This window comes from Trachemys scripta, chromosome 1, assembly GCF_013100865.1.
Source record: "Trachemys scripta elegans isolate TJP31775 chromosome 1, CAS_Tse_1.0, whole genome shotgun sequence".
In the NCBI taxonomy this organism is placed as follows: domain Eukaryota; kingdom Metazoa; phylum Chordata; order Testudines; family Emydidae; genus Trachemys; species Trachemys scripta.
This window is the reverse complement of record NC_048298.1, coordinates 242,532,475-242,551,142: the sequence shown is the minus strand read 5'-3', so window position 1 is coordinate 242,551,142 and position 18,668 is coordinate 242,532,475. Positions and strand designations below refer to the sequence as shown.

The window sequence follows — 18,668 nt, the reverse complement described above, 5'->3', positions numbered from 1 at the left end:
TTTCATCATCAAGCCTGCAATTTCTGTTTGAATTACAGCATATCTCTTAGAAAGAGATCAAGTGATGGAGAATTCATCGCATCCCTAGAGGAGTTGTTCCCATAACTAGTTACCCCCACTGTTTAAAAATGTGCCTTTTTTTCTAGTCTGAGTTTGTCTAACTTGTGCTTCCAACCATTGAATCTCTTGCTTTTTTCAGTCTATCAGAAATCTCTTCCCAATTAAGGCATTTCTAGATCATGATCAAGTCATCTCTTAACCTTCTCTTATCTAAACTAAATAGATTGAGCTATATTAGCATCTCACTGTAAGGCATGTTTTCCAGATCTTGAATCGTTCTTATAGCTGTTTTCTGGACCATTTCCAATTTTTCAATATTTTTTTTAAATGCGGAACCAGCACTTGGCACATCATTCCAGTAATGGTCTTGCTAATGTTATATACAGCAAGAATACTACCTCCCTACTATTACTTGATATGCACCGCATATACATTCAAGGATTAATTTGCTCTCTCAACTACAGCATCACATTGGGAGCTCAAGTTCAGTTGGTTATTTGTAAGGCTGCAATTCTTTCATGGAGGTTGCGGAAGTCACAGATTCCATGACCTCTGTGACTTCTGCAGCAGCCGGTGCCGGTTGGTCCTGGGGACTGCCCATGCAGCGGTCCCGCTCGGCTGGCCTTAGGGGCTGCCCCGGGACCAGCCACACCAGCCACTGCTCAGGCAGTCCCGGGCAGCTGGCTCCGGGGACCACTGGAACAGTGGCCAGTGTGGCAGGTCCGGGGAGTGCCTAAGCAGCAGTCATGGTGCCCTGGGGACCACCTGAACAGTAGCAGTCCCAGGGTGGCTGGAGCAGTGGCCCAAGGAGCGCCTGGAGGCTGTCTGGAGAGCAGTCCCCAGGAGCAGCGGCTGGGGGTCAGTCAACCCCCAGCATTAGTGCAGGCATACCCCAGAGCAGCGGGGCCCCAGAAGTAGAGATTTAGTCACGGGTATTTTTGGTAAAAGTCATGGACAGGTCATGGGCCGTGAATTTTTATTTATTGCCCTTGTCCTGTCCATGACTTCTACCAAAAATACCCGTGACTAAATCTTAGCCTTAATTATTTGCCATGAACCCCTCCTTTTCATAGTTACTGCTTTCCAGGAGAGAGCCCCCATCTGACCTACATTCTTTGTTCCTACATTTCATTTATTTGTTTTAAAATACACGTTCAGATGAGCCCACCTTACCAAGTGATCCAGATTAGTTTGTATAAATGACCTGTGCCCATCTTAATTTATCACGCTACCAATTTTAGTGTAATTTGGAAATTTTACCAGCAATTATTTTTTCTTCCACATCATTTATAAAAATTGATTATTAGTGAGTCGAGCAGATTGCTTTTAAGACTCTGCTAGACACAACCCCATTGGATGACAATTTCCCATTTACAAAAACATTTTGGGGTCTCTGTTAATCAACTTTTAGTCCATTAATATGATTTTGTATAGTGCTAACTTTATCAGAATGTCATGGAGGGTTACGTCAAATGCTTTACAGAAGTCATCACAGTTACTTTTACCATCTAAACTTGTGATCTCACCAAAAAATGTTTGTGTGACAAGACCTATTTTGCATAAACCTGTTAATGTAATTGATTATGCTATTGTCATTTTAATTAATTACCAATAGCTTCCCATATTTGGCCTTTCCATGAATTTGCATGGCATCGATGTCAGGCTAATCAGCCTAAAGCAGGGGTCGGCAACGTTTGGCACGCGGCTTGCCAGGGTAAGTACCCTGGCAAGCGGGGCAGTTTATTTACCCGCTGACGTGGCAGGTTCAGCCGATCGCGGCCCCCACTGGCCGTGGTTCGCCGTCCCGGGTCAATGGTGGCGGCGAGAAGTGGCGCGGGCGAGGGATGTGCTGGCCGCAGCTTTCCGCCACCCCCATTGGCCCGGGACGGCGAACCGCGGCCAGCAGGGGCCATGATCAGCCGAACCTGCCACGTCAGCAGGTAAATAAACTGGCCCCGCTCGCCAGCGTGCTTACCCTGGTGAGCCGCATGCCAAACGTTGCCAATCCCTGGTCTAAAGTTTCACAGGTTATCCCATTTACCTTTTTAAAATATTGGCACATTACCATTTTTTCCAGTCCTCTGGAATTTCATCTGTTTTTTGCAGATTTGCTAACAATAAACATTAGTGATTCAGAGAGCTCTTTGGTCAATTTTTTTTAAATCTTGGGTTACTACTTACTACTCTTCCATTGTCCTCTCTGTGGATGTCCTGTCTATTTAGATTGCAAACACTTCAAAGCAGGGACTGTCTCTATATGTACGTGCAAGAACTAGAACACAATGGGACCCTACACAACTAAGGCCTCTAGATACTATGTAATACAAATTATAATTACTGTTTATGTGCCTGTAGAAGGTTCGTGCTGGGGCTCGACCCTCCTGGGCAGGAGGGGAGCCACACTGACTCACTACCGGTGGAACAAGCAAACAGTCAGTTCAGGGCTCAGGCCCTCAGGTGCAGGGGCTGAGCAACAATACAAAAGCTAGGGAGCTCAGGCCCTATACCTGAGCGTTGGGTGAGGGGGAAGCCTGCCACCCATGAGCGGGGTGGCAGGGGGGGATGCAGGCCCACCCCCTGCACTGCGTCCCAGCCTGGGGCTCTAGCAGTGGCTGCTGCTGTGAGTCAGTGGGGTATCCTGACCGAAACATACTGACATCGGCTTGTACGTGCCTGCAGCCTGACCGGGGTCGGCTACCCCGGGCTACTTCCAGTTTCCCCCTCAGGGCCTACCTCGTCTGTGCCACCGGGCCCAGTCCAGTCCATCAGCATGGGTTCCTCCCAGCCGGGGCTTGGTGGCAGGTCTGGCAGCTCCTCGGGGAAGTCCGGTGTGGACTCAGGTGGCTCCTCTAGGTAACAGCAGGGGTGGAAGGCCCCTGGTGGTGTCTCGCCTTCGGGGTTGGTGTGGGGGAGTTCCAACGGGTCCTCCCAATGATGGGAGCGGACGGGCTCCAGTGGTTCCTCGTAGTGGGTTCGGGGCAGCTCGGGCCACGGCCTCGGAGGTCTCCCGGCCGCGAGCTTCCCACTGCACGTCTGCTCCCTGTGCTGGCTGGGGCTGCACTGAGCTCTGGCGGCCGGCTTTTATACTTCCTGTCCCGTCCCTTGACTTCCAGGGGGCGGGAACAGGTGGCGGAGGCTCTGCCCACTTGGGTGTCTGTAAGGGCACTCCCTCTGCTGGGCAGGAGGGGAGCCACACAGAGTCACTACAGTGCCAAATAAATACTTATCAGATAATATATAATCATTAAACTACACAACCCATAAAATATATAGCAACTAAAAGTACCCTGAATTTCATTGGAGGGGAGATCATGGGATTCTGTTCTACATAGGTTCTCAAACTGCTCTAATCACCACAATATCTGAGCACCTTCCAGTAATACAGTAAGTGAGATGGATGACATCTTTCATGTGTGGTTCTTTTTCTCATTCTCTCCCCAGGGGGAGAATTTGTGTGTGCAGTGTAGTGCTTGTGGTATATGCTGTTACATATTTGTTAGAAAAGGCAAGGTTGAAAAAGTATACATTGCACTTAGAGTGAGAAGGTGTGAGGTTTATGATGGTCCTGCGTTCCTGAAGGAGTTCATTCCACAGTCTGAAACCATCCCCAAGATCCTGTTTCTTACACAGACAAGTTTTACCCTGGTAGTAAAATGTTCCATTATTCCTGTTTACCACAGTCCTCATCCTGGAGCATCGGATGATCTCTTAGATGTCATGGGCCCAGACTGTTGAGTGCTTTGAAGATGAGGACTGAGACCTTGAACTTAACTTTTATGGGAAGTCAATGCAGAGTGTGGTGGACACGTCTGACATTTTCATGGTCGTCTGTGTAGCTGAAGGGATGTACTGCAACATTCTGTTCTAGCTGAATTAAGCAAGGGATGGCAAGAGTGTAAATTACAATAGCACTTCAGTTACGTACACCTCAGGAATGGAGGTTGTTCATAATTCTGAAATATTCGTAACTCTGAACAAAATGTTATGGATGTTTTTTTCAAAAGTTTACAACTGAACATTGACTTAATACAGCTTTGAAACTGTTACGCAGAAGAAAAATGCTGCTTTCCCTTTATGCTTTAGTAGTTTGTTTAATACAGTACTGTACTGTATTTGCTTTTTTGGGGGGGAAGAGGGAGGTGAAGGGGAAGCTCTGCTAATGCCCAATTATATACTTCTGGTTCCAAATGAGGTGTGTGGTTGACTGGTCAGTTTGTAATTCTGGTGTTCATAACTCTGAGGTTCTGCTGTAGTTAGATTCCCCTCACCCCCATTTTAAGATTCTGTCAAAAAGTTCAGAGGGATGCAGGGATTAATAGGACCATAGGAAGAGATGAGCCCAAAGCCAAGCACACAGGTTTACAAAGTAAAATTAAGCAGACAGGTTTAAATTCCATGAATTATCTTTGCCTTCTAAAGTGCATGCATAGTGGAACAAGTTCTTCCTCTTTTTGGAATTCTCCATACACTTCCTTTCTACCATCCCCTTTGTATCAATCCTTGGTTAATCCCACATCCAAATGCTTGAACTGTGCAGCAGAATTGGCAAATTTATTAAACAAATTGTAATTAAAAGTTGTTCTCAAATTCTTGGGGAACATCTGGCCCTCCACTGAGCCTGCAACTTCACACAGTCAAAGAAATGAAATGAAATGCTCCCTGTACTCTGCTCCCTGTACTTGGAAAGCTTTTTTCTGTTTTTAGGATACAGGATAATGATAGAAATTCTGTCAGTCCATGCACTGACATACATTCCATTTTCTTGAGAACGACTGTATATTTCTATTTTTAGAGACCCCATTATGTGTTAGGTTGTGACAGGATACAATACTTTGGCAGGGAGTCTTACATCTCTTCTGCACTATTTCTGAAGATTCAGGAAACAAATAGTATCAGATGTTTTAATCATGTCTGGGTACAAAGATAACAGGAGATGGTAATGGGCAAGTTGCCATAAAAAGTAAATAGCTGAAAGTGAAATGAGGAAGGTAGATTGAGCAAGCAGCTGAAGAGAGAATAATAATTTGCCAAGATGCAGAGCAGTAAGAAGAAAGCTAAGGGAGCCTGCATCTTAGACACTTACCCTGTATATTAAACTTAATGTTTGTATCAACAGCTCCATATGACAGGAAATGATCTGGGCGTTTTGGTCAGATATTTTGACTGCCCTTAGTTTCAGCCAGCAACTGGCAAAATGGATTACACCCCAGAAGGAGACAGAGCTGAATGTTCCCTCTGGCTTTAGTAAGGAAAGAGCAGAGATGAAATCCGTGGACTGTGTGCACGTCATCCAACAGAAGGGTATCTCCTCCTCTCCTCCTGCTCTCCCTGGTGCTGGTTTGGGCAGGAAAGGACTCCTCTCGGTCACATTCCTGTGGCTTGCAATGCTCCTGTCCTCTTCTCTTGCAGCAGTGTGTCTTTACCACGTTCTCACACTTAAAGCAGAACTAGCAACTCTCCGCAGCGAGCTGATCTACAGAGTCCAGGCAAGAGCTCCGCTACCCCAGTCCCAGGATAAGAGTAAAGAGGGTACTGTATCCTCTTCTTCCTTGCAGTTATCAGCAGCTGCTGCCAGGCAGGTGAGTTGCAGTGCCCTCTAAGACCTGCTCTTGTTGCTAGGATGAGGAGGGGATGAGTATTTGGAGCTGCTTTCCCTGCTCTAACCTTGTTTGTCATTGTCAGGAAATCAGGCTGCCTGATTCTGAGGCAGGTGAAGGTGATGAAGAGAGAGGCTGGAATGCAGGCAGAAGCAGAGGGAGAAGGTCTGCTCTGCCCACAGAAGAAATAAGTAAGTGACAAGATGGGTTGAACTGCTTGGAGGAAGATGTATAGATACTGGAGAGATAGGGGATGGGGTTGGGAGGTGAGGAAAACAGCAGAGCTTGACTCACATTCTCAACTGGAAGAAACAGCAGCACAGTGTTCCCCCTTGCTTTACATTGTTATTGTAGAATGAATGGTGTTAACTCTAAACATAACGACCCAAATGGAATATTGATCCCCTGCCCAGTTTTTGATCTCCTTCTGGCAAGTTTTTGGATATGGATTCCAACCTGCTTCTCATAACTCAAACATCTCTCTATAGTGAACCAAACCAGAGCAGTAAATTCACACAACTCAGAGTTCAGTTTTATTTTTCTTTTTAAATCATAATAAAGTCACTTTTCTGGTAATACTTACCAGTTTCCTCATGAAAGAGAGAAGTGGCGGGACAGCTTCATAGCTTTGTTTGGGGAAGTCTTAAGTTTTCACAGAGAACAGCTAATTTGTACCTGTCAAAAGAGGCAGAACAAAAAGAATCCAACAGACTAGTCACTCTTGCTCAAAATGTTTCCCTTTAAAAAATATAAATGCTTCTGTTGAAAAGGTGGCACTTTAAAAAAAAAAAAATTGTCAGAACTCTCTCTCTCGTGGCTTTAACTTTGAGGCTTCATAGTAAAAATCTTTAGAAATCATTTTGCATATTGTTATAATTTTAATGGAATAGTTTTTCTGTTGATGAAAGACCAATGCTTTATTATCCTCCCAAGTCTACTCATGAGTAAGGCTACATTTTAGTCACGAGTATTTTTAGTAAAAGTCATGGTCAGGTCACAGGCAATAAACAAAAATTCATGGCCTGTGACCTGTCTGTGATTTTTACTAAAAATTCCTGTGACCAAAACTGGAGGGGGGGGGGAGGTCCAGGGGGTGCCGTGGGTGCTGGGGAGGATGGCTGGGCCGTAGTGCGTGGCCTGGGATTCCCGCTTGTGTTGGGGAGGGGGGGAGAAGCGAGGGGAGGTTTAGCAGGGCTGGCAGGGGCTTCCTACCTGGCTCCACATCTCTGCAGCTCCTAGGTGGTGGAGGGGCACAAGCCCCAGCTGTCACAGCTCCCATTGGCCGAGAACTGCAGCCAAGGGGTGCTGTGGGGACGGGGCCTGCAGGCGCAGGCAGCACACGGTGCAGTCTCCCCCAGCCCCTCCGCCAACTACTAGCTGCAAGGCCATGCCAGTGGGAGCCCCCCATCCTGAGATTAGCTCTTCCCCCACTCCCCAACCTCCTGCCCCTAGCTCTGAGCCCATTTCCACACACGCAAACTGCTGCTGCTGGCCCAGGGGCTGCCCGGCTCGGGCATCCCCTGAGCCAGCACCAGCTGCTGCAGAAATCAGAGGTCACGGAAAGTCACGGAATCTGTGACCTCTGTGATAAACTCACAACCTTACTCATGACCCATAAAATTTAATAGGCATATAAGTGCATGAAGAGCACTAAAGTTGTCCCCATAGTTCTTAAAGAGTCAATGTACTTTTTATTATAATAAAGACCCAGTTTACCTCCTCATATTACACTGATTTAACTAAAGGGGGTTTGGAAATTGATAAAAATCAGGGCAGTCCTCATGTGGTCACTCTCTTAGGCCTGGTCCACACTAACCCCCCATTTCGAACTAAGGTACGCAAATTCAGCTACGTTAATAATGAATGAATTCGAAGTACCTTAGTTCGAACTTACCGCGGGTCCAGACGCGGCAGGCAGGCTCCCCCGTCGATGCCGCGTACTCCTCTCACCGAGCTGGAGTGCCGGTGTCGACGGCGAGCACTTCCGGGATCGATCCCAGAAGATCGATTGCTCACCTCCGGGTCCGGCGGTAAGCAAAGTGTAGACCTACCCTTAAATTAGTTTGACTGGATGTCGATTTAGTTTAATTCAGTAATTGATTTAGTTAAATCAGCAATTTGTGTGTACATCAACCCTAAATCAGACTTTAAACTATCAGCCAAAGACACGTTTTAAGTAAAGTGAGATGTTTATTTAACTGAAACTTCACTTAGTAGGCTAAAGCCCAAGTTACTGTATAGTCACTTACTTTCCCCTGAGTACCCAAAAAGAAAATACCGTATGCACTGAGGACCTAATCCAAAGCCTATTGAATTCAATGGGGTTATTACAGTTGACTCAATAGACTTTGGATCAGGCCCTTAGTTTAATAAAAAACTCTCAATACAGTACAGAATCAAACAATCATTATTTTCTTTGTATTACCATGGTCCCTAGGAGCCCCAGTCATAGACCAGGATCCCACTGTGCTAGGCGCTGTACTGAACAAAAGGACAGTCCCTGCCCCAAAGATCTTACAATCTAAGTATAAGACACGAGACAATAGATGGAGACAGACTGATAGGGAGCACAAGGAAATAATGAGACTGTATTGGTCAGCATGATAGGTAGTGTTCTCAGCACACCAGCAGCCTAACCCTTGTCAAGTTCTTGGTAGGCATCATCGCAAAGGAAAGTTTTAGGAAAAATGTGGGGGATATTGAGGTCTCTTTGTGGATGTTTATGGGAGAATCACCCAAGCATGAGAGAAAAGCATGAAGGTGCTTGAGCTTCTGGCTGATCAGAGGTGGGAGTTGATATCTTGATAACAAATGCAAAATAAGGGTAGAGTGGAGGTAGGCTGTGAAGGGCCTTTAAAGTGAAGTCAAGTCACTTATGTTTGATGCGATAGAGAAAAGGCATCAGTGGAGAGACTTGGTCAAAGCAACAGGCTAGAAAAATGATCTTTGCAGCAGCATTCTGAACGGATCTGAGCAGGGCAAGATGTCATTACTTGCATTTGTCAAGTAATCAAGATACAAGGTGAGATGAATTTTCGCAGCGTGGATGGCTAGGAAAGGCTGTCTTAAAGATGTTATGCAGAAAGAATCTGCAGTTTGAGAAAACTTAGTGCTCTTTGTGAAGCCCCATCGACTTCTTATGGCATGTCACCAGAGCCACTGAGCTAACATCCTTGGTTTTGCTTAAACTTTTAGTATTCTTCTATGCCTAACACTTAAATACAAGCAAAAACATCTACTGGCGTTAGATACCAGCTTTGATAAATGTAATTGGATTTAGCACGCTGCAAGCTTATTTGGCTTTCTCAGCCACAGGACTCTGGTGGCTTTTATCAGTCCCTCTTCAAATGTTATTTGGGGAGAGCAATTGTGTGATCCCTACTCTTACTTACTCAGCCTCCTCTGAAGTAAAAATTCAGATTTATTGTCTTCAAGGTGTCTACCAACAAGTATCTCCATTTTACCAGTTTTCACATCCGGTTTCAGTTAGCTTAAATAAAGACAAACTTTTGATTGGCATAGTATAGAAAATAGAATCACAAAGTGAAAATTGACTTAAAAGAAAAATTATACTAAGTCAGTTATCGCTACAAAAGTGTCACTAATGAGGCCCCACAATTTAGGTTTCAGAGTACTAGTGAAGTGAGTTGAAAACCTTGTATATTGAAGTCCCTTTGTGGCTCACAGGAATGTCACTATGTCCATTTTTTTCAGTCCCAAAGGTCTGCATAGTCTCCAGAAGGAACTTCTTTAAAATAAATAACTTTTAGAGAGAGATGTCAAAATGAGGCAGATGCCAAAATGAGAGACAGATCTTTATAATAGGATTGTCCCTCTTCTCTCTTGCGTACAATGTTGCAGTGACATCAGCTTTCCAGTGTTCACTAAGAAACTATGTCCCTGGATCAAACTTTCTGGCCCGGTGAGGTTCACAAACACCAGTGCAGATAGTCTTACAGCAGAGGGGCCAAAGTAACCAGGAAGGATGGTGGTGTTCATGGTGCTGAATCCTCTCATTTAGTCATGGAAATGGTTGTCACTGCAGATTCAGTCTTCAAGTCCTCACACATTTTGGTGCCACCCCTATCCTTCTAGGTGCTGAATGATCCTACGGATTCGGTTTCATTCATTTTGAAGTCATGAGCTTAAGGTTAAGCGTGTGCTTATGTGCTTTGCTAATTCAAGGCCTTAGAGAGCAACTTATCGGTAAAGTATTTTTATGACTATCTTAGTTTCTGATAGTCTCACATTTTACTTTAACTCTTATGAGGTCATTGACCATAGTTCACTGATAATTTAATTGGTTTAATAAAAAGTTAATAATAGAAAATGTAATCTCAAATATTATTGTTGACATCTCTCTTCATTAGGCAGTAGGTAAAGACAATATTTTAAGTTAATTAAATATGAAGAATCTAGTTTTGATGTTAAATATTTTATTCAAACTTTTTTTTTTATTAATGTTAATATATATTTCAGGCATTAGTTTTCTTTTATATGTACCATCATTCATCCCATATACCCAATCCAGCAGCCGTTGCCTGCATAGAACTCCTGCTTAATACTCTTTTCATTTGCTGGGAATTCTGCATGTAAAAATGACCACACAGTAGGGTTTTGATTACTATGAAGAGTGAAACACAAATGAACACATCACAATTATGGTCTTTTTAAAGTTTATTTTGGAGGACACTATTATATTTTTATAATATATAATCAGCAGTGCTAGTACAATATGTACCCTTGAAAGTTAAAGCCCAAGTAGATGGAAAAGAGGTGGTTTTGATCAACATTCCAAATATAGCGGTATGCTTATCACTCAAAGTCAGAACTCTTGCTGCACTGAGTGGGAGTTAATAGACTATTGCCGGGAGTACATATAATTAACACCCAGGCAAAGAAATCATCAAACCATTTATGACAGGACTTTTTTTTTTTTTTTTTTTTTTAAGAGCAATGAGTATCTTTCTTTCTGACAGGGGAAAATATAGGGTCTTCAGCACAACTGAAACTAGCCTCATATTAAACACTATGGTTACATTTGTTCATTTTGTGCCAACATGTTTTATGCCAGAGATCCATGCACCGTGATGTCCAGGAACAAGAAGGTGGTTTTTGGTTATCTGAGCCAAATTATTAGTCCCTGTGTGTGCCAAAATTTCATTCACATGTACTGTGTGGGCCTGATTCTGATCTAATTTCCATCAGTGCGACAAGAATAACTTTGATGCCAGAGGAAAATAAGGGATATTGGAATTAAGCCCTTTGTCAGTTTAAGCTTTGGTAAAGTTAATTCATGGAATAACCACAAAAAAAACCAGCAAATATTTACTGTGGTGTACTGAGAAGTCACAAAGCACATGCTCCAATTTCCCTAATAAAAGACTTGGGCTCCATTTAGCCACAGAAAATTTCCACATCGTTCAAACATCAGTGCAATAGCCTAACCTGGCATACAAGCCAGCAAATTCACACCCGCAACTGTCAAGATCCTCTTCGGCAGATGCCCATGTCCAGACTAAATAATTAACAGCATGCAAACTTCAATGTTAGCTTGTTAGACCTTTTGTCTGTTTCCTCTAGCTATTCCAGGCTTGCCAGAAGAGAGAGAGGTGGCAATGGATATGATTTAATTAGGCCACAACTGTATTCTCATAAAATATTTGGGCGTACTTGGCAATAAATCCAGATCATCATCGTTGCTTAATCATTTCCACGTAATCCTCATCCTGGTCCCAGCCATCCCATAGCTGGGACCTTGCCACCCTTTGCTTGTAGGAGGTAAAAGGGAGCTATGAAACGAGGGCATTGGCTCCCCACTCTACCATACACAGGAGCCCTAACCCCACTTTCTCAGGTCTCTTTAGGAATGCCTTTTGCCAGTGCTTTTCCAATCCATGGTGTTTGACAATCGTATCCCTTCTATAACGAGACCCTGCACTGGACATCTGCTAAGAGTCTTATATGCTAAGTTGTGATGTTATAACTAAGGCTACAATTTAGTCATGGGTATTTTTAATACAAGTCATGGACAGGTCATGGGCAATAAACAAAAAGTCATGACCTGTGACCTGTCCATGACTTGTACTATAAATACCCCTGACTAAATCTTAGCTGTGGGGCCGCTGGTCTTGGGCATGGCCGGCTCCAGGCACCAGCTTACCAAGCAGGTGCTTGGGGCGGCCACTTCGGAAAGGGGCGGCATGTCCAGCTGTTCGGTAGCAATTCGGCAGACGGTCCCTCACTCCTGCTTGGAGCGAAGGACCTCCCGCTGAATTGCCGCCACAGATTGCGATGGCGGCTTTTTGTTTGTTTGTTTTGTTTGGCTGCTTGGGGCGGCCAAAACCCTGGAGCCGGCCCTGGTCTTGGGGGTGGGGGGATGACCCAGGTCCAGTGGCACCAGCTGCTGGGGGGTCACCCCATTCCTACCCCTGCTCCAGCCGCCCCCAGGACCGCAGCCAGGGAGCAGCAGCTGGCTCTGGGGCAGCTTCAGCAGCGGCTGGTGTGGCTGGCTGCAGAACCACTCCAGCAGCAGCAGGTGTGTCTGTCCCTGGGGCAGCTGGGGCCAGCCACACTGACCACTGCAGAAGTCATGGAGGTCAAGGGAAGTCATGGAATCCATGACTTCCGCAACCTCCAGGACAGACACGGAGACCTAATTATAACCTAACCCTCGTGCCCTTCCCCACTGGTTTCCAGACCTGTTGTGGGGAAGATGAAAAAACCCACCCTGCCTTGGCCAATCTTTGCTTGCCATCCCCCAAGGGGAAAAAATTGGTGACTAGCATAATGCCCCCAGCAGGTCATGAGGATACCCAGTATTTTTGCAAATGTTATGGAAAGGTGGGTGCAGTTCTCAAGTTCTACTTCTGGTCTGGAAAAGAAAGATTTTTGTTTGTTTGTTTCTGCTAACAGCAATGTAAATCAAAGAGGAAGCAACCACTCCTTGACCACATGGCATGAAGAGATTTAATCCAGGACATGCAGTTTAGCATAAAAGATCCAATTTACTGCCTGGATGAATCAATACTATGCATATTATGTGAAATATTGGACACTCAAAAATAGTTACACAAAAGTAAACTCTCCCTTTTGAAAGACAAATTCCATTATGTGCAATTAATATGTACGTAAAATATTTGGGGTGAATTACATAGCAAATCACTTATTATGTGGAACATAACACAGTAATTGTCAATCTATTAAGAGCAATATACTGCAACAAATATTTGGGGGATATAGGTTAGATCTGAGTCACATCCCCTAAATACGATTAACCTGTCCTTACACTGGGATTAGGCTGTCTTTACTAGTTTATGTATCTAAAGTATTTATAGTACTGAGTGCCAGATTAACCAGCCTTAAAAATGCACAAGTGAATCATATAGGGATATTTCATCATTCCCTTCTATGGATGAAAAATAAAGCAAGCAGCTCCTGGAAGAAAAATGGGATAGAAACAAACAAAATCCCACTTCATGTAGAATAATACAGTACTCAAGCATGTTCCAGAAAGTCCATGGAGAATATATGAAGGCCATGAAAGAAAGAAGGGATGTGTGGAAATCCTTTTAGCAAGCGTCTCTCTAAAGATACTTAGGGGGCTAATGCCAATGTGTTCAAACTCGGGCGTACCCAAAGGCATGCCTAAATTGTGTGCCTAAAGCCATGTTTAGGCACCTACATAAGTAGTTTGTTTTTTCAAAGTTACTGAACTCTGCCAATCTATTTGGCATCAATGGGAATTGTTAGTGTTTGGCACCTCAGGCCACTTTTAATTAGCACCATAATCCATACGTATGTACTTAACTTTAGGCACCCACATTTGAAAATTTCTTCAAGAATTAATATATTGGAAGGTTAGGTCCCAACTTATTAGGACATGGGTAACTATGCAAATAAGATTTTATAAAACCACCATGGGAGGGGATATGATAATATTGATATGAAGTCTCTGATCATGCATAGATGTATACATAAGCCCAGTCTCATGTGTAAGAAACGTTGCTAGAGCAACAGCTTCACTAGACTCACAGGACAATCCTTCCTAGTGCTTTGGAAAATAAGCATGCGTTGCTCAGATAGGCCACATCCCTTTAAGTTCGGTCTGTGGTTTGTTAATGCACCTGCAGTCTCTAACTTCAGAAGTATCCATTTAGCTCAGGGAAGAGACATTACATTCTGAAACTTGGTTTCTATATTTTTTCCCCCTGGAAAAAATACAAGTTAGAAAAATTTGTCTTACAAGAAGAGCAGTTCTTTTCTGTATGAGGTCCCAAGAGATTATGCAAGTTTTGAATACTCCAGATGCAATGCATACTGTCATGATGATGATGATGTAATCTGTTTTCTTCAGTTGTTAAAATATGTTTTTAGATGATCTTAAACAATTTTATACACATTGTGACATTATTAATTTTTATTATATTTATCATTTATTATTAGGGAAGTGCTTAGCCCACAAAGTTAGAACTCAGATCTGAATTTACAGAGAGTTTAGGGTGTTCAGATAAGGGTTTTTTTATTCATTCCAATCTATTATTATTAATACTTACTATTTGTTAATTCTGTATTTACATGTGTATGTGTTTGGTGTTGTAGTCTGAGTAAGTCATCGTTACTTCTTGAAATAAATTGACTATCAGAACTCATGTGTTGCTGAGGAACCATACTGATTCCCCAGAGAAAATTTTCTTCCTTATTTCCTATTTAACAAGAAGTAATGTTACTCCCTATGGCCCTGATTCAGCAAAGTACTTAAACATGTGCTCAGGTTTAAACATGTGACTAGTCCCATTGAAGATAACAAAGCAAAGTATTTTGCTGGATCAGGGCCTGTTGCTCCTGAATTTTGAACAATTTAAAAAAAACTGTTGCTGTTGGTAGTTCTGAACTAGATTTTGGTTCCTTGGACACTGCTGTGGTTTAATTTGTGGTTTTAAATAAGAGGTTTAATTTGCCAGTTAGCATTTGCTCTAGCACCAGTGAACAAAACTACATCATCTTTTGTCCTCTCCTTATAAAAAGTAAAGGTTTATATTCCAAGGAATATAGATGCACAAAAAGATTAGACAAACAGATGGTTTTCTTTAGGTTACAATTAGGAATAAGTTATGTGATAATAGACATGGTACTTGTATTTGTTATGAAAAAGTTTCTCAGATGTTATCAGACCTTTAGGATATTACTGCCTTAATAATTACAAAGCAGTGTCCTGGAATGATGAGTAGTTTTGCGATGTGGTAGTAATAAAAATACAAGGCCAAATCTTCAGCAGGTGCAAATAAGCATAGTTTAATTGAAGTCAATGGTGTTAGGCTGATCCATGCCAGCTGAGTATCTGGCCCAGTGTATTTTAGTAAAAAAGAAATACTATAAAAATCACCAGAAATAACAGTGATAGAAGCAGGACCACACATCTGACACCAGATCGCTTCTCATTCTTTTAAAAGATAGTTACATATGCAAAAGTGACTGATTTTTCTGAAGATCGGAAAGACATTTTCAGTGTAGTCTACTGCATGGTAAATAGTTAGTATGGCTCAGTAATAAGGAACATAGGTCTTAATGTTAGTTTAAAAAAAATAGACCTGCTCATGGAGCAGCATGAGTAAGGGTGGCAGAATTTGACCACAGAGTTTATCTGCTTCAGGAAGTGAGATTCAACAAATTAGGATTGTCTTCTCTTCGTTTCTGATAAATTACTAGATTAGCACGTTCATCCACTTTCTGGACAGTACTGTAGACATTTTTTATTTAACACTTTCATCCTTTGAAGTAACAGTAAAGCATAAGGCTTAACTGAGATCTGTGCTTAGTGAATGCAACTTTATAGTATTCTTTATTATGATTCCTGGCACTTATCTGTGGCAGATATTTTTTAAAGTGCCTTAAATTGTATTTAACTGCGATCCAACACTTTAAAATACCACAATATTTCTTATTTTTATTTAACTAAATTTGTATCCTGTATTTCTATCCAATGTCAAAGCTTTAAAGCAATGGATGAGTTTTGGCAAGTACTAAAAGTTTTATAGCTGTAAAGGCAACAATTTCTCTTACAAACATTGTATCAGCACTTTTGTGGCAATTTCACTAAAGTTAGGCAATTTCACTAAAGGCCTATTGTTTTGGAACATGGGGAAGTCTTACTCTTTTAGGAATGTAATATGAAATGAATTCGTATTCACTCTTGGCCTTTTTTTTTTTTTTTTAATATTATGTGAAACTAAAAACCTCCTGCAAATACAACCAAAAAAAAAAAAAAAAAAAAAACCTTTTGAAAGCCTAACATCCATCACAACTGAGAATTGTCTGGTGGGGTTTCAGTTAGAGATGTAACTAAAGTAATGGAGCCGATAGCATCTAACTCATTTGACTTAACACTACATTGTTAAAGTATACAAGAAACCCAGATGAAAGACCAGTGTTTTATCATAGTATTCAAGGTTGGCTACATGATCTCTGAATTTCTCCAGGACCCTTTAATGTGAAAATCTGGTGGCTGTTCTGCACATCTGGCAAGTATCTGCCACAAGAAGAAATGGGAGATCCTGCTTTCACATAGTGAGAATAAGAGTGTTTCCCTCATGAGTATGTTTTGTCACTTTTTTTTACCCTGTCAAGATCTTAAACCATTCTCTTAATTACTTCCTCTCATTTGTTTTCTTTAATTACAAAAGGAATCTTGTTTTTTCTTTTTAGTGCTACAGGCCTGTCTGCAATTGATTGCTGATAGCAAAAGTAACATCCAACAAAAAGGTAACAGTGCCTTCCACATATTCACATATTTTTCTACTCAAGCTCCAGGCTAACTAACAAACAAGCGGTATTCTGATTAATATAATGCCAGTTACAAAAAATAATGAAAATTTTGGATCTGGATAAGTCTTGCAAATCTCCTCCCGATTTAAATTGGAAAATCCCCCTCTCTAAACTTTGCTATTGTTCAAGAGGTCAGCATTGTTTATTTTTGACCAAAGGAAACTAGAAGGAACTAACTCATTTTGATTTTTTTCTTACCAGAAATTATTCTTATTCTCTCTCTTTTAGATGACTCAAGCATTGTTCCATGGCTTCTTAGCTTTAAAAGAGGAACAGCTCTGGAAGAGCAAGGAAATAAAATATTGGTCAAAGAAGCTGGTTACTTTTTCATATATGGTCAGGTAGGAATATTCATTTCACTTCAATATTGGACTTACACTGTGAAGCTGTTAAGCACCCTATGTCTGAAGTTTGTTTCTTATTCTTCAGGTTTTATATACAGATACAACATTTGCTATGGGACATCTAATACAAAGGAAAAAGGCTCATGTATTTGGTGATGATCTCAGTTTGGTGACATTATTTCGTTGTATCCAAAACATGCCTCATTCTTATCCTAATAATTCTTGCTATACCGCTGGTAAATATCTGAGTTTTTACCCTTCTTATTTATAGTAAAGCTGTGCCAAATATAATTTGCGGTGATACATGATTACATATAGTGAAAATGTAATGGATTCATAAATCACTTTGCCAGTAAAAGTATGGCATGCTTTGGTGTGTGCTCAATTAACATCTATTTTTCTTATGATTGAAATTCCATAGAGAGTCGAATTTTCATACTTAGATGCTCAAATCTGTATTTACTGTAGATACTACAATAGCCATTTTAGGCATCTGTTCTGCTTTAGTCAATCAAATATGGATTTAAGCATCTTAAGGATGAAGCAGTCGGTATCAGCCTAACTCTCTGCTCCTAATCAAGATGACTGGAGTCTCATCATTGATTTAAGTGCAAACAGAATTAGGCCAATGCAGTGTGTGTTTGATAGTCCCATCAGAAACTTTGCATGCAAGTAAATCAAGATATGCACACCAATACAAGAAATATTTTTATATTAGCAGAGTTACAGCAGTCTGCAGTAAACATGTGTGTTCTATTAACCCCTGTGCAAGTTTTAAAGAACCATTGTTGCAACCTGTCAGACTATATTTTACCAAACCTCTTAATTGCCTTTACTTTTCTAGACTTCTTTTCCCATCATTGTTGTTTAGCAAGCTCTCTCTATGAATGTTTTCTTCTGTGTATTTACCTTGTACCCAAGTGCCTGATATATTCATTGATGCCAGAGTTCATTGTATATAGCATCACAACTCACCACAATAAAAGCTCTTCTTAGACATGGACACCGGATTGTGCCATCGCTAAATGATGCATGTAGCAGGGAGCTAATTAGAAAGGAAAAATTCTTTGTATATAAATCGTCGTAATTACCAATTAGAGGACAAGGAATACAAGGCAATTTATTATGCTTATGGTAACTTTGCTGAAGTGTGGCAGTAGTTCTTTAAGAACAGAATGTAATCATTAGGGAATGACATTCAAATGTAAGGTCAAAATCATAGGTGAATTTAAATGTGAGTTTTGCCTGAGTATAGATTGCAAGATTGGGCCTAATGATATACATTTTTGTATTGCAAAAAGTGTGTTTAGGTAATACAAAATACACTCTCTGAATGCAATCTATTAGGTATTTTACATACAGTAGTATTCTATTTAAAGATATTCCAAATTCTTTTCCAGGCATTGCAAAATTAGAAGAAGGGGATGAACTTCAACTTACAATACCACGGAGAAGGGCCAAAATATCATTGGATGGAGATGGCACTTTTTTTGGTGCAGTTCGACTCCTGTGATACTCTACAGTTTTGCATCATGCTTATCTCTGTTCTCTTTTTTTGTTTTTATGTAATTGAAAAAAAATGGAGATACAGTTAAGCGGCCAATTCAATCTTTTTTTTTTTTTTTTTTTTTTTTTTTTTAAACCCCCTTTCTTCGGTTTGATGAGCCAGCCCAAAACAGGAAACCCAGCAGACATAGTTCTGATGTGACTGTCATGTGAATTACCAGAAATATAGGTTATTTTAGGCAATAGAGGAATAAAAATACCAATGGCTATACAGACATGTCTTTGAAACAACTTCTTGTCCATGAGGCATTACTCAGGGCCTTGATACTGCAGAGTT

At 41.5% G+C, this 18,668-nt stretch overlaps 1 protein-coding gene across 1 annotated transcript; it reads left to right on the top strand.

Annotated features, from left to right (window-relative positions):
* The first annotated feature begins 4,744 nt into the window (after positions 1-4,744).
* TNFSF13B (TNF superfamily member 13b) lies at positions 4,745-18,447 on the top strand. Its single transcript, XM_034758181.1, has 6 exons — positions 4,745-5,639; positions 5,743-5,848; positions 16,362-16,418; positions 16,710-16,822; positions 16,911-17,061; positions 18,226-18,447. The coding sequence occupies exons 1-6, from the start codon at positions 5,193-5,195 to the stop codon at positions 18,336-18,338; spliced, it is 987 nt and encodes a 328-aa protein (XP_034614072.1). The 5' UTR covers positions 4,745-5,192; the 3' UTR covers positions 18,339-18,447.
* The last annotated feature ends 221 nt before the right edge of the window (positions 18,448-18,668 follow it).